The sequence below is a fragment of the Sinocyclocheilus anshuiensis genome, unplaced genomic scaffold (assembly GCF_001515605.1).
Source record: "Sinocyclocheilus anshuiensis isolate Anshui unplaced genomic scaffold, SAMN03320099.WGS_v1.1 scaffold132, whole genome shotgun sequence".
In the NCBI taxonomy this organism is placed as follows: domain Eukaryota; kingdom Metazoa; phylum Chordata; class Actinopteri; order Cypriniformes; family Cyprinidae; genus Sinocyclocheilus; species Sinocyclocheilus anshuiensis.
This window is the reverse complement of record NW_015555730.1, coordinates 1,059,941-1,075,643: the sequence shown is the minus strand read 5'-3', so window position 1 is coordinate 1,075,643 and position 15,703 is coordinate 1,059,941. Positions and strand designations below refer to the sequence as shown.

The 15,703-nt window shown below is 35.5% G+C and overlaps 2 protein-coding genes across 2 annotated transcripts in view; both read left to right on the top strand.

Moving 5' to 3' along the window:
• rit1 (Ras-like without CAAX 1) overlaps window positions 1–11,160 on the top strand; it is an 18,516-nt gene extending 7,356 nt beyond the window's left edge. The window contains exons 3-5 of the mRNA XM_016466264.1: window positions 1,149–1,222; window positions 3,487–3,678; window positions 10,442–11,160. Coding sequence (XP_016321750.1) covers window positions 1,149–1,222; window positions 3,487–3,678; window positions 10,442–10,672 — 497 coding nt within the window. The 3' untranslated portion in view covers window positions 10,673–11,160. The remainder of the gene's footprint in view (window positions 1–1,148; window positions 1,223–3,486; window positions 3,679–10,441) is intronic.
• Window positions 11,161–15,254: 4,094 nt separating this feature from the next.
• The window catches only part of LOC107672880 (peroxisomal membrane protein 11B-like), a 6,396-nt gene continuing 5,947 nt past the window's right edge, over window positions 15,255–15,703 (top strand). Inside the window, exon 1 of the mRNA XM_016466258.1 lies at window positions 15,255–15,553. Within this exon, the coding sequence (XP_016321744.1) occupies window positions 15,354–15,553 (200 nt within the window). The 5' untranslated portion in view covers window positions 15,255–15,353. The remainder of the gene's footprint in view (window positions 15,554–15,703) is intronic.

Genomic DNA, 15,703 nt, shown 5'->3' with positions numbered 1-15,703 from the left:
ATCGGCCCAAATCAGTTTTCTAAAGCGTTTTTGAAAAATCGCTTACCCCACCTTTAATGTGCAACTTGTTTGAATACAGTAATTTTTTTTGGTAGTGGCACAGAAATGACACTTTGAGTTGATGTCTAATTTATTTTTATGATGTAAAATTTTTTATAATTTATCTAATTTAATACCATATTGACCCGAATATAAGATGATGTTTTTTTCTTGGAAAATGAAAATAATTGAAGACAAAATGTGTTTTACTGAGAAAAAACAAGATTTGGTTTTTAAAAAGCCTTTTTCCAAAAGGTACATCTGGAAAAAGGGGGGTCGTCTTATAATCAGGGTCGTCCTATATTCGGGCCAATACGGTAATATTATCTAATAATGTTACCTAATAATTTGACTTTATGTAATAAATTGGAATTTAGAAATAGAGTTATTTACATCCTTACAGGTCCTTACATGCTTTACGTACTTACATGTTTAATCTATTTTCATTGATTTTTCTTGAGACTGTCAGGTGTTGTGTCTGTCTCACACACCATTCTAAAGTTTGGAGTCTGTAATATATGTTAAGGTTTTTTTAAGAAGTGTCTAATTCTAACCAAGGCTGCATTTATTTGATCATAAATACAGTAAAACATTATTGGGAAATATCATTGCAATTTAAAATAACTGGTTTCTATTGTAATATATTTTAAAATGTAATTTATTCCTATTAATCAAAGCTGAATTTTCAGCATCATTACTCCAGTCTTCAGTGTCACATGATCCTTCAGAAATCATTCTAATATGCTGATTTGCTGCTCAAGAAACGTGATTATTATCAATGTTGAAAACAGTTGTGCTGCTTCATATTTTTATGAAAACTGGAATATTTTTTTGATAGATTCTTTGATAAATAAAAAGATGAAAAGTACAGCATTTGTTTGAAATAGAATTTCTTTTGTAACATTTTGAAAGTCTTTACATTTTAATTGAATGTCTTTTAATTTAATGCATCCTTTAAAAATAATGAATGGTAGTGTGTGTATTTACTAAATATAGCCCTAAATATAACACTGATGTCTCTGCCCATTTTAGGGCTTTTTTTCTGTTAAGCTGTTTAATGTTGTTGTGTCCTCTCATCAACCTCCATTCATGTGTTTTTCTGTTTTTAGAGGATGCCTATAAAACACAGATCCGCATAGACGATGAGCCAGCAAACCTGGACATCTTGGACACAGCAGGACAGGTAGGTGGTACAGGTGGTGTGATAAAGATGGACACATGGAAAACAAAACAAGAAACAGTGAAGTGCAAAAATCTGTTTGTGGTAAACTGTGGTGCTCTACTTAACACTTTATCTTGCAGACTATAAGAAGGTCATTCTCAAATGTGTCTCACTTCTCTTTTTCTGTGTCTATCTTTGCGGTTTTCACTTCACAAGACACAAACACACATCAGGCACAATGTTTCTCCCTCTGAATCAGCATCTTTTTCGTCATTGGATCACTCAGCGATGTTATAAAATACATCTCATCACGAGTTTAATGAAAATTGGCCTACAGTATAATAATGTAGTGTTCATTTGGGTACATTGTTGAAACATTCAGGGAATGTTTCATAATGCATCTGTGGTATGATGTTGATTACGACATAAGTTTTGAGTAGGGCTGCACAATTAATCGAATTTCTAATCGCGATTACAATTATGGATGCCACAACTACGTAATAGTTCAAAGCGGCAATTAATCGTTCAAAGTCCACTTGTTATTCTGCACGCTTAAGATGCATTTTTTTCTTTCTACATGTTATCTTAAGGGTTTTTCCATTGTTTTAATTTTAGTTTTAGTATAACATTATAATACCATTCATATTTTTATATCTTTTTTTTATAATTTAAAGAAGAAACCAATCTGATGTATAGTTGACATCTGAGGCTTAATACTATAGAAAAGCACTAAAAATTTTTCAGTTAGAGTGTTTTCAGCTTGTTTATTTTCATATAAAAATACGGCATGCAGTTGCATCAAACAATGGTATAAACATCATTCAATGTAAATTGTGATAATCGCAATTAATAATCGCAATTACAATTTCAAGGGAATAATCGCCAGTTATGATTTTTGTCATACTCGTGCAGCCCTAACCAGTATAAACTAATCTCTTGGTTTTTTAAAGCAAACAAAAATCTTGTTTACAGGAATGCAGGCAGAAATATAGCCACAAGAATTATATGTAAAATTGTGTTTGAACAAGAGAATAATGTGGTAAAATTGCTTAATAACATTGTTTGTGTAAAATTATATCCATTTAGGACTGGGCAATATGGCCAAAAATATTATCATGATATTTCTATATCATACAATATCGATATGTATTGCGATATTCATCTACTGTTAATGGGAAAGGAAATTCCACATGTTTGAAAAAAAAGGTTGTCTAATGAAATGAATTAGTAAAACTTTAACAGTTTGATCATTATTTAAAAATGTAATCAAATGAAATTAATTTACAAAAAAACATTGCATTTTTATTGTCAAGCAAGATGCTGCACAACAGAACTGTATAAACTGATGAAAAAATACCTTGGTTGTGTGATATTCCTCAAAAATATTATTATTATTACTTTGAGAATTATATTTTACTAGGATATACAGTAGTAGTATATTTCTCCAATAATTTCTTAAAGTTAAACCAGACTTTTATTTTGACAGGTTGTCCCGATGGTTTTTCAGTTTTACTTTCAGTTTCAGTGTGTATTTGACGGTAGTTTTTTCTCAAATGAAACGGTGTAACCAAGTAAAGAGACTCTCAGAGCAGCTCTGGAGACTGAAGTTCATGTGTTCATGTCCTCATATATTCAAATGCAGAAATCAGTGAGCGTCACATGTAGGCTATTTGTGTATAAGACGAAACTGCGCCATTCGTTCACACAGAGACACGCCAAACATGCAGACTTATTAGAAACATACACTGACTGAATGAATGAGCACTGTGCTACGTCCGAACTGATTGCACTGTATTTTAGATATAATAATTTCCTATTTTTAACTGCTTTAAATTCATTTTAAATCAATTATTAAATAATTTTAAAAGTTTTTTAATTCCTTGTTATAAAACGGTTAGTTCCGGTCCTTGATTCTGATTGGCTTAGCTGTTATAAATTCACTGTAAACCACGGCTTCTTGGGGCTTATTGCTTTATTTTATTGTTGTGATTATTTTTTATGATTATTTTACTTCCTTTTATGTAAAGCACTTTGAATCGTTGCCTTTATTTCTGCTGTGTCATAGACTGTTAGATTAATCCATATCCAGTAAAAATGTCCGGAGCATATCATTGTTAACCATATAAATTTTATCGCAGTTTCGATAAGATACCGTTTTAGCGTCCAGCCCTAACTGCTCTTGCCATGACCATGTAAATCTGATAAATCTCGTAATTTTGCATGATACGTACAAGGATACAACAAGATAGTGAGTTTGTAAAGAAGATCTCTTTGTTTGAAACCAGGCGGAGTTCACAGCCATGCGTGATCAGTACATGCGAGCGGGTGAAGGTTTCATCATCTCATACTCCATCACGGACCGCCGCAGTTTCCAGGAGGCTCGCCACTTCAAGCAGCTGATCTACCGCGTGCGGCGCACCGTAGACACCCCCGTCGTGCTGGTGGGAAACAAGTCTGACCTGGCCCATCTCAGACAGGTGAGACGCTTTACCTGAAACCCATGTAGCTCAGAAATATTCAGACTGTATTGCATAATATCGTGTTACGCAATGGAACCATGGTGTATCCCGTTCAAAATACTACGGTTATAATGTGACAGATATTTTAGCAGTTATATAGCGGTATGATTATGTATTTTTGTAGGCCAACCCTTAAATTAGCATCGCCCTGATTCCCTCGACATTTTCCCTCTGATTTTTCCATTGGCTTTTTAATTATTGCAGAAAATAAGCTCTGTGACCCACAAAAGTTTGAAGCCTGTTTAAAATGTTTGCAAAAAGCTGAACGTAGGCTGTAAATGAACTACACCACAGTCACATAACTTAAACACTAAGCTTTTGACAACAACATTTCCCCTGAAAGTTTGAGTAAGAACAGTTTGCAGGTGCGTGATTATAAACACAATGAGGCTGTGAAAGTGCCTACTGATGAGTTTATCTGTTCAGTGTGTCCACAACAACCTCTGTAGTCCCATTTAGACACTTGCTAGCAACCACCTTTTTTCAAGACTAGTAAAAGCTCTACTGATGTATTTTATGTTGTGGAATAAAACTTGAAATTTCTTGAGTTTGTGTTCACCACAGACCTTATTTCAGACATTTATGCTAAAACACATTCAAAAAGCCCATTGACTTCAGGACGATGGAAACAAAAATGCTAAAATACAACTTGTTTCTGGGTTTTGTCCTAAAAAGCATCATCTCTGCAGCACTATATAGCAGACTGGGACACACTTCTTGGTGGCTCATGGTTTGGATTTTGACAAGGACTTTAAACAGTTTGATTTTAAGTAATTTTTCAAAGTCATTGCCCTGAAGGTCTTCTTTCTGTTCTCATCTCCAAGCGTTTTCCTTCTGTCTTTATGATGTCTCAATTCCCCGCCACAGGGACAAATCCCTAATGCACAGTGCTGCCACCTCTGTGCTTCACCGTAAGGCTGATGTCTCACTGTGATGTGCTCTCTTTGATATGAGCCAAACACAGTCTAGCATTGTGCCGTCTGAGAAGAACAGACTCTTCCTGGTCTTCACATGTCTTCGGGCAAACGCTAGTCAAGATAGCATGAGCTTCTCAATCTTAAAGTACCAGCCAGACAATTTCTCTCATCTCTGTCATGGAGAACTGTAACTTCTACAGAGTCGCTGTAGGCTTCTTGATGGCCTCTCTTGCAAAGGTTATCATTGGCTGTATACATGATTTTGAAGGATGTGCCAGCCTGTTCACATTCAAAGTTGTGTTACTTTCCTTTAGAGACAGGCTGCACTGTGCATTGGGATATGTGAAGTTTCTTGAAAATATTTGTACGTTGTACCTTAACTAGTATTTTTCAAGAACCGTGTCCCACATCAGCTTCAAACACTTGTAGCATTTGGACCAATCAGACACACAACTATTTGTTATGCAAACCGATTGTTGCAGCAGCTGTCCGGGTGGCTGGTCTCAGACGATCTTGGAGGTGAAGATGCTGGATGTGGAGGTCCTGGGCTGGTGTGGTTACACGTGGTCTGCGGTTGTGAGGCCGGTTGGATGTACTGCCAAATTCTGAAACGCCTTTGGAGACGGCTTATGGTAGAGAAATGAACATTCAATTCACGGGCAACAGCTCTGGTGGACATTCCTGCAGTCAGCATACCAATTGCACGCTCCCTCAAAACTTGTGACATCTGTGGCATTGTGCTGTATGATAAAACTGCACATTTTAAAGTGGTCTTTTATTGTGGCCAGCCTAAGGCACACCTGTGCAATAATCATGCTGTCTAATCAGCATCTTGATATGCCACACCTGTGAGGTGGATGGATTATCTTGGCAAAGGAGAAGTGCTCACTAACACAGATTTAGACAGATTTGTGAACAATATTTGAGAGAAATAGGCCTTTTGTGTACATAGAAAAAGTCTTAGATCTTTGAGTTCAGCTCATGAAAAATGGGGGCAAAAACAAAAGTGTTGAGGTTATAATTTTGTTCAGTGTATAAACATAAAATAATGTTAAATGTCTACATCACTACCACCCAGTCTCTACTGTAGCTCTCGTGTCCTAAAATCCTAGAATGCATTGCGCTGTGACAACGTTCTTATTCTCTATTGGTTTACTTATTACTTTTATTTTTGGGTGTGTAGGCTATTTGTGAGGAATCAGTGATGCAGGGCATTTATACAGATCTACAGTCCAATAGAGTACAGTAGACGCTAACATCACAAAACCAGTACAGTCCAGATAAAACCAGATAAGGAATATTATCCAAGTGCCTGTTTTATGGTGTGCCATCAGCTATGCTTAAGATATATGCTCCTGTTGTCCAGCAGAGCATGGAATCGAGTTTGCCAGAATAAGCATTCAGTCAAAAACCCAAAGAGAAAGAGGCTATTACATAATTGTACATGACCACAGGCAGCATTAGACGTAGTCACAGAGTAGTACCTCAGTTCTGAAATGATTGTTACCTATGCTGGCATATAAAAAAAAAATGCTATAAGCAGTGTCGGGAAACATTAATTGAGCGTTGCTTAACTCTAAAATTTGTTTTGTTTCTTGACAATATTTTTATTCAGTATACTATACCAAGGTTTCTGCAGGTTTGATGAATGTAAATTTGATTAAAGCAAGAACAAATATCTGCCAGTGGCTCAGAAAAATAAACCTATTTCAAGGGGAAAAGCTTTTGTACCTTACTGACTGACATGTGGTATTGTTTTAAGCATAAGCTCACTAAGTTTTGTTCAAGACATTTTACATTTGCTTTAAGTAAATAGATCTTTTTTTGAGGATGTTTAGATATTAATTTTAGCAAAACAAAAATACTGAAGAAGATATCATTATTATTATTTATTCGTATTTGTTTTTTTTTTTGCTATGCACGTAACATTTAATGAAATTAATATATGTAGGACTTCCTGCTCTGATTTAAGACCCTGTTTACACCTGGTATTAAAGGATTAGTTCACCTGCAGAATAAAAATGTCCTGATAATTTACGCACCCCCATGTCATTCAAGATGTCTTTCTTCGGTTGAAAAGAAATTAAGGCTTTTGAGGTACAACATTCCAGTATTTCTCTCCATATAATGGACTCCAATGGGAGGCAACGGGTTGAAGTTCCAAATTGCAGTTTCAGTGCTGTTTTAAAGGACTGCATGAACCCAGCTGAAGAATAAAGCTCTTTTCTAGCAAAACGATCTGTCATTTTCTGTGGGAAAAAAAAAAAGCATAGCCTACTTTTTTCTGAGAGAGAAAAAATGTCTGAATTGTGAGAAATCATAATTTGTGTAAAGGAATAAAAGTTATTGGAGTTTTACTGCCACACGTGTTCATTTCAGCTGGAAACTGCAGTGAATTGTATGCATAAGTAAGTTATTAGAGTTATTCAAAAATGTAGGTAGTTGGCGTTTCTCATATAGGCGGTAAAAAAGTTAATTAAAAAAGTGATGTAAGTGTTCAAGTATTTTAGTTGCAATGAGCGATATTATAGATTACACCACTTACACTACAGATGTTTGATATAAAATATTACTGTTTTAGTGAGTCTCTACAGCTGGGGGTAAAATGGAAAGCGTGAAATTGCATGGTGTATCACTAGGGTGTTTTCTCCAGGGAACAGTACATTGCAAGAGGTAAACTCAGAATTCTGAGTAAAAAGTCTGAATTGCAAGATGTAAATTCCGAATTCTGAGAGAGAGAAATAAAGTCACATATAAAAATTCACAGTTACCTTTCTTATATTTTATATTTCATGGTGGAAATAAGCTTTAAAATGATTATGTAAAGTGTGCTTCTTATACAGTATGCCTAACACATCAGCTCTAACTCTATGCATAAACTGTAGCGTCTGGACCAATCAGACACAATTTGTTTTTGTTATATTTAACAAATACTCCGTAACACCCCTCAATCAACAAGACAACTATGAGGGCTCAATGGACCCTTCCCCCCGAAATGCGGCTAACGCCTCAAAAAGGCAGAACAGGCCTCTGGTTCCATGGCAACCAATGCTGATAACACTGGTTTTATTGCCCAAAGGAATGCGGGCAGAGCAACTCTCAATTCATTTCCCCCTAGGAAAGACGCACAATGCCATATAAATGGACTCTCATTCACAGACAAACCTTTCTTTGACCTTCCTATCACATATCCTCAGGTTATTGTGTATATTATTACTATTCTTATACTATTGTATACTGTTTTATGCATGCTTATAGAACCACTCATTCATGTAACCTTACCTATACCATGTTTGGTCTCTATGAATTCGTCTCCTGATGATATAATTGAGAGTTTATATTATATGTTGATACTTATGCAACATATTAGTGTTCTAAGAATCTTTAGTAGACTTTGCATCAACATCCAATCTAGTTACATATGCAAATTACCATGTTCGGAGACAAAGAGTCGTAAACTTTCCCTTCAAAAAGTGCAAGTTGGCTCATTTCAGTTAGACCATTGGCTCTTTGACACTCGAGAGGTGTGACCTCCACAGAACTTAAAAGGCCTCACTTTAGTGAACCGCCTGGCTTTTAGTCTCTTCACTCGTCTCTCATCACCTTCACATCTTCTGGTTGCTAAGTCCCAGAGGCCTGGCAGGCCTCGACACAGCTCAGTCTAAAGTTCTGTTAGATTCTAGAGCTAGAAGTTTTCTTCTGGACCCCAAAGTTTTCATTCACCTAAAATCCTCGGATTCCAGCTGTCGTCTCTCTCGAGCTCTGCGCTCTTCTCTCATCACCTTCATCTGGGAGAAAACTCTCCCAATCACCACCGAGCCAGAATACCATCTATTGGAGTTCATCACCCTTCAAACCTGGAAGAACGTGAAGAACTCCAACACCACCAAACCTTCAAACCATCAAAACCTTCATCCGAGACTGCATCCGCACACTCGTTCAACGACCAAGGCAATGCAAGTATCGTACATTTAACTAAACGAAACGAGGTTTAGTATAAGCTGTAGAACCCGTTGTAAAACGGCGCTGATGGTTTTTAACTCAGGTGGTTCTGACTCATTTTCCATAACTGCATTCTCTGGTTTCTCTAATGGCTTCATTCATCCACTTTAGCTCCCCTTTGTATGTACGCGTGTGAGTGTATGTTTATTCGTTTGTTTGTTTAGACTAGTTATGTGTTAGCGTTTAGTTAATAAAACTTTTGTGCACGAATTACATGAGTTTCTGATTCTGTCACCGCTTGTGAATAATGTCCCTTTACGATTTTGATCCTTACTACATGCTCTAATGCATTAATACTGTATGAAAGCATTTTCTGTGGCCACGAAAATATCCTTTCTTAGAGTTGATATGAACTTACACTGAATGTTCACTGGACGAACAGATTAGATTATGATGATTTAATTCTGCTACAGTTACTACTGGCAGCTGATATAACCAATTGTAATGAATCATAATTAATTGTATATTATTTATATACCTTTCCCTTTTGAGCCCAAAACCTTGAAACCATCAAGACTTTCATCCGAGACTGCATCCGGACACTCGTTCAACGACCAAGGCAATGCAAGTATCGTACATTTAACTAAACGAAACGAGGTTTAGTATAAGCTGTAGAACCCGTTGTAAAACGGCGTCTGTGGCCACGAAAATATCCTTTCTTAGAGTTGATATGAACTTACACTGAATGTTCACTGGACGAACAGATTAGATTATGATGATTTAATTCTGCTACAGTTACTACTGGCAGCTGATATAACCAATTGTAATGAATCATAATTAATTGTATATTATTTATATACCTTTCCCTTTTGAGCTAATTTGCTACACACTGATGTAGAATTCTCTTGGAAATACTTTAGATGAAGAACAACATCACTGGACAATTGATTCCAGAGTATTATGGATGGTTGTGAGGGTGTTCTAGATAGTGGTCGTGGAAATGAACATTAACTCAGTGCTGTGAAAGTATTTTGTTGTTAATTAATTAATGATTCCAAATGCATTAACTAATGCTAAGAAATAACCTCACTGTAAAGTTTTACCATGATGCTGTTAGTTACTGCATTCCTTAGTAATTTATGTCCATCAAAAGGCTGTAATTATTAGTGTAATTATACATATTTTGTAATTATATATTGTTATAATAATTAATATTAATAAAATACATTAGTTATATATATATATTTAATGATATATATAAATCTATTAACGCATAGAAACTACTGCTCAAACTACTGTTCAAAAGTTCAGTGAGATTGTTTTTAAAGAAATTAATACTTTTATTCAGCAATGATGCATTCATTTGATCAAAAGTGACAGTAAAGACATTTTATAATGTTACAACTGTTTTCAACATTGAAAATAATAAGAAATCTTGAGCAGCAAATCAGCATAGAATGATGTCTGAAGAAACATGATACTGAAGATTGGAGTAATGATGCTGAAAATTCAGCTTTACATCACAGGAAAAAATAATTTTTTATCATTTATATTTTAAATTATAGAACTATATATAAAACAATAAAAAGGTTATTTAAAATAAAACACTAAAATGTTCAATAATATTTCATAATACTACAGTTTAACTGTATTTTTGATTAAATAAATGCAGGTGCTTTGGTGAGCTTAAGAGACTTCTTTCAAAAACGTCATATACATGGATATACTGTGTGTATAAATCTATGTAAACGAATGACCCACTATTTTTACATATCTAATCATTAACTAACGTTGGAGACATACTAGGCTCAAATGAAGCCGTTTAGACTGAAGGGCTGTTTGTTTTGTCTTCACACGTTCAGGTGTCTGTGGAGGAGGGCAAACAGCTGGCGAGGGAGTTCCAGTGCCCATTTTTTGAGACCTCCGCGGCGTTCCGCTATTACATCGACGAGGTGTTTGCTGCACTGGTGCGTCAGATCCGCCAGCACGAGGCCGAGATGGTGCGGGGCGGCGAGAGGAAAACCCGGCGCAGCCATTCCTTCTGGAGCCGCCTTAAAGCCCCCTTCCATAAGAAACAGCAGTCCGAGCACTGAGAGAGGCACACAGAGAAGAAGAAGGGCATGATGGGATCTCTCACCTGCAGCTGTATTAGTCCCATCTCCCTCAGATGGTTTGAGAACTGTATTTATAGTTTCTATCTGATTGTCTCCCAATCATTTCAGTTAGACTAAACCCTCACTGTGCAGGACACACTCACTGTCATCATTTGGGACGTGGGCTGATTTACTGAAGTTAGAGATTCAGAAAGAAATGTTAAACTTGACAGTAGTTATTATTTTTGGACTGAATTAGACTTTGTGAAGGTGAATGTCCGGGGGAAAGTTGTACCTCATATTTTAACGGATGGGAATGCAGAAGGATTTGCTAGTTGGAATAAAATGAAGGTCGAATGAGTTCCAGAGAGCATGTGGTGCAGAGGAGAAAGAAGGAAAAGAAAGCGAGGGGTTGCAGGATGGGTAAATAGGCAAGGGTTTATGGTAGAAATATTAATCTGTCGGTATAATAAGTACTGTGAACCATTCCTTTTGTTAGACACATTTAAAAACCCTTGCTGTAGTTGATTCAACAGCAACTCTGTTCTTTAGCTTATTTTTAAAAACTGGGTGGATAACATGTCCGGGTCACATTTCACCCCAAAAGTGTGTTATTATCATTATTATTATTATTTAAAATAAATAATAAGATGGGATGCACTGCAAAATATTTTTATAACTGGAAGCACATTTCCCCCCAATTACTGGGATGTTTTACTTTTGAGTTTGTAATTCACAATTATGCACAATTTTTCATTAGACTCTCATTACTGTAATACAGTAGTATTTTACAACGTAATATATTTTTCATTATACAGTAAGGAGAATTTTAACCGTGATGCAAAGGTAACAGTGGGGTCGCTTTATTGTCATGGAAATAATGCAAAAATGCTCCTAAAAATGCACTCTTCTTAAATCAAAATAGAGTTTATTATATACTAAATATAATTTATTATATTTTGACCTGAAATATGACCTGGACATGTGAGATTCAATCAACTAGGATGCGTTTGATGGTAACTGAGCTGTATGAACTAGTTGCAAAATACACTGTATGAATGACTTTTTATTAAATTTTGCTGAGCAATATTCAGGTCCACCTTTAAGCACATTAACAGGCTGACCAACTTGATTATGATTGAAAACAAAATTGTTTGCTTTTCACACAGGGTCAAGATTGTTTTTCTTGTGATTATTAGATTTTATTTTGAAGCAGAATGGGCTTACTATATTTTCCTTTATTTATTGTTATCAGAGATTCTCAAATAAAATTCACTTTACCAATCTACAGCATAGTCTGATTATGTTTTATTGTTATTATTATTTTTTAGCCTTGTATCGTTTTGTTCTTATTGGTGTTATCAGTAATATTAAATACAATATTTGTGACCCTGGACCACAAAACCAGTCTGAAGTAGCACTGGTATATTTGTAGCAATCGCCAAAAATACATTGTATAGGTCAAAATTATCCATTTTTCTTTTTTTTTTGTTGTTGCCAAAAATCATTAGGATCTTAAATGTTTCATTAAGATATTTAGTAAATTTCCTACCATAAATATATCAAAACTTCATTTTTGACTAGTAATATGCATTGCTAAGGACTTCATTTGGACAACTTTAAAGGCTTTTTTCTCAATATTTTGATTTTTTTTTTTTTGCGCCCTCAGATTCCAGATTTTCAAATAGTTGCATCTCAGCCAAATATTGTCCGATTCTAACAAACCATACATCAATGGAAATCTTATTTATTCAGCTTTCATATAATGCATAAATCTCAATTTCGAAAAATTTGACCCTTATGACTGGTTTTGTAATCCAGGGTCATATACAGTATATCAGTAATATTAAATGTATACCTTTAAATTTATTTGGCGACCCCTGGTGGTTGTTTTTATTGTTAGTCGCCAGAAACTAACAGTAAGTTCATTGAACTTTTGTTGTCGTTACATATTAAATTGACCTAGCCTCTAATAAAATAAATGGACACTTTAAGGTTATTTGTGTGCCATCTCCGTAACGTGCTAAACACATATGAAAAAAAAAAAGTGATTCACTGTTATTCAAGGAAAACTGCACGATGCGCTTTCAATTTATCCAAACGCGAACAGCGTGTCCCTCTTCGTCTACCGTCCATGGATTAAAGTGTCAAAGCTACAAAAACACCAAGTGCAGCACAGCAAGCATGCCACATAATTCCAGCCACAGACTACAGTCAAAAGTGCGTAACGTATTCTCTGAAAACATCAAGGATCTTCACGGTGAGCTGTTTAACGTGAATCTGCGTGAAGGACGCTAGGCCCAGCGCGTGTGTGTGTTGTTTATGATGGAGTCGTGGGTGAGATTCAGCGCGCAGAGTCGAGCCAAAGAGCGCGTGTTCAGGTGCACAAACACCCACTCACCTCGTGTTTACAACACTACACTACCACCACATCTACACTAGTTGGCTTCCTTCACAGCATGAGGTTTGCAGCCTGTTTACAGACTTGGGAGCGCTGCATTGGAAGTTGTGCTCATTGATACTGTTGTTGTTTCCAACTGTTACTTCACAAGTAGAAATACTAGCAACAAAGCACAGTATTACTCGCAAGTATTTACTATGCCTCTGAGTATCATGTAAATATCATATATGGATATGAAACCCATTCAGTACCATGTCACAATGAACACCTACTACTTTCAAAATATGCATATAATCATATCATAAGGGGTGCTTTCGTTATAAAAGCATATTTTCAAGTAAGCATAATTTAAAGTAACCAGGCATTTGAGCACTAATGCTGTGGTGTGTTTTTGTGATTTATTGCAACGATTTTCAGACCTTTGTAGGGATGTACACTACCAGTCAAAGTTTTTGAACAATAATGTTTTTTTAAAGAAGTCTCTTCTGCTCACCAAGCCTGCATTTATTTGGTCCAAAATACAGCAAAAGCAGTAATGTTGTGAAATATTTTTACTATTTAAGATAACTGCTTTCTATTTGGATATATTGTAAAATGTAATTTATTTCTGTGATGCAAAGCTGAATTTTCAGCATCATTACTCCAGTCTTCAGTGTCACATGATCCAGAAATCATTCTAATATGCTGATTTGATGCTAGAGAAACATTTATTATTATTATTATTATTATTTAAAACAGTTGAGTACATTTTTTCATTATTCTTTGATAAGTAGAAAGATCCAAAGATCAGCATTTATCTATACACTATATACTATTAAAAAGCTTGGAGTCAGTACATATTTTGTAATTTATAGAAATGAATACTTTTATTTAGCAAGGATGCTTTAAATTGATCAAAAGTGATGATAAAGACATTTATAATGTTACAAAAGATTTCAAAAGGCGGAATCGAACCCGGGTCGATCGCGTCAAAAAGCCAACAACGCGCTTATCCATCTGCGCCACTGGAGCTGATGTTTTACAGTCACTTTTAACTAAATGTAAATAGACACTCCGTATTTTTAATTCCATAGTAAGGGCAATTCATACAATACATTTAAACTGAGCTACTTTAATACCATCTCCGAACTTTCTACCACGACTCTGCTGTTCTTCGGCTGGTTCTTCCCTGTATAGGTTGATTGACAGATGTCTCGTCCAGTCAGCGGTGAGTAATCCCAAACCAATGGCGCTGTCTCAAACTATACCTACCTCTTCCGGTTTGTCTGATTTGTCATTGTGTTTTCTGACTTGTTATAATGTTTTCTGAATTGTTGTTGTGTTTTCTGAATTGTTATTTTGTTTTTTAGACTTGCATTTGCGTTTGTAATTTGTTATTTTGTTTTCAGAATTGTGATTTGTTTTGCACTTCTCGGTCACCGTAAAATTCAGCTCAGTCACACATTTTCATTAGAGAAAGCCCAACACAAGTTTTGTAGCGAAATACAAAGGCCTAATTAACCCTCAGAGACACAGTCTTAACAGAATCGCAACATATGCATACAGCAGTTAAACAATACTTAATTTTCTCTAAATATAGGTATATATAATGCATGACAATAGCTGACATTTTGTAGTTTATTACAACAGTTTTAATGGGAAGATTTGCATATTATCTGCAACTAAATTTCTAAAGACACACAAAATGGTGGCAGACAATTTTTTTTACACTTTTTGAACAAATTTGCATATTTGCAAAGTACGTAGTTGACATAATTTCATTTAAATTTTATTTCTATATGGCTAGTGATGGATTGCATGCCCTGATATTTTGAACGTTAGAAAGCATTAATAAAAAAAAAAATTAAGAATTTTTAAAAAACAACAAAAATGCAACACTGTGCATTAGGGGTCAAAGTTTTTTCTTTTTGGTGCAAATTTTTTTTTAGCTGTTTTCTAAACTCTTTAATCATTATTGTCTCATTTGTATAACAACGTGGTGTTTAAATTAAGTGGTATTAAAATACAGAAATGTCTTAACTTTTCATGACTGTATGCTGTGTTCCTGCTGGTAATTTTGCAACATTTTTCCAATATCCCAGTGCAAATTGTGCCTAAATTGCCTAATGTTAAAAAAAGAATACATCATGATAACAAGTCATTGCTTGTGTCTCTGAGTGAGGGGTTTATTATATAAAGTGGTTGCATTAAGTGACTCCTGATGCCTAATCTCGTGTCACTCCCAGAATCTGTGTGTGTTGCTGTACTCGCTCAGTGTTTTGTGTGTGTTTTGTGTCAGTGATGCGGTTGGGGAACTCGGCTGAAGCTCTGGAAGCAGCCAAACGCACCGTGCATCTGTCAGACTGTGTGCTGCGGCTCTGCATCACTGTGGCTCATTTGAACAGAGCCATGTATTTTGCCTGTGATAATGTACTGTGGGCCGGCAAAACAGGACTGCTGCCCGAACTGGACCAAAACAAATGGAGCCAGAGGTCGTTTAGGTGAGTGCTAGATTCATTTGTTTTTTTTTTTTGTTTTGCAAAATTTTCTAAAATGTTAGCAAAATGAAATCATTCCAAAAATGTAATACAAACATATATATATATATATATATATATATATATATATATATATACGCACACACACACACA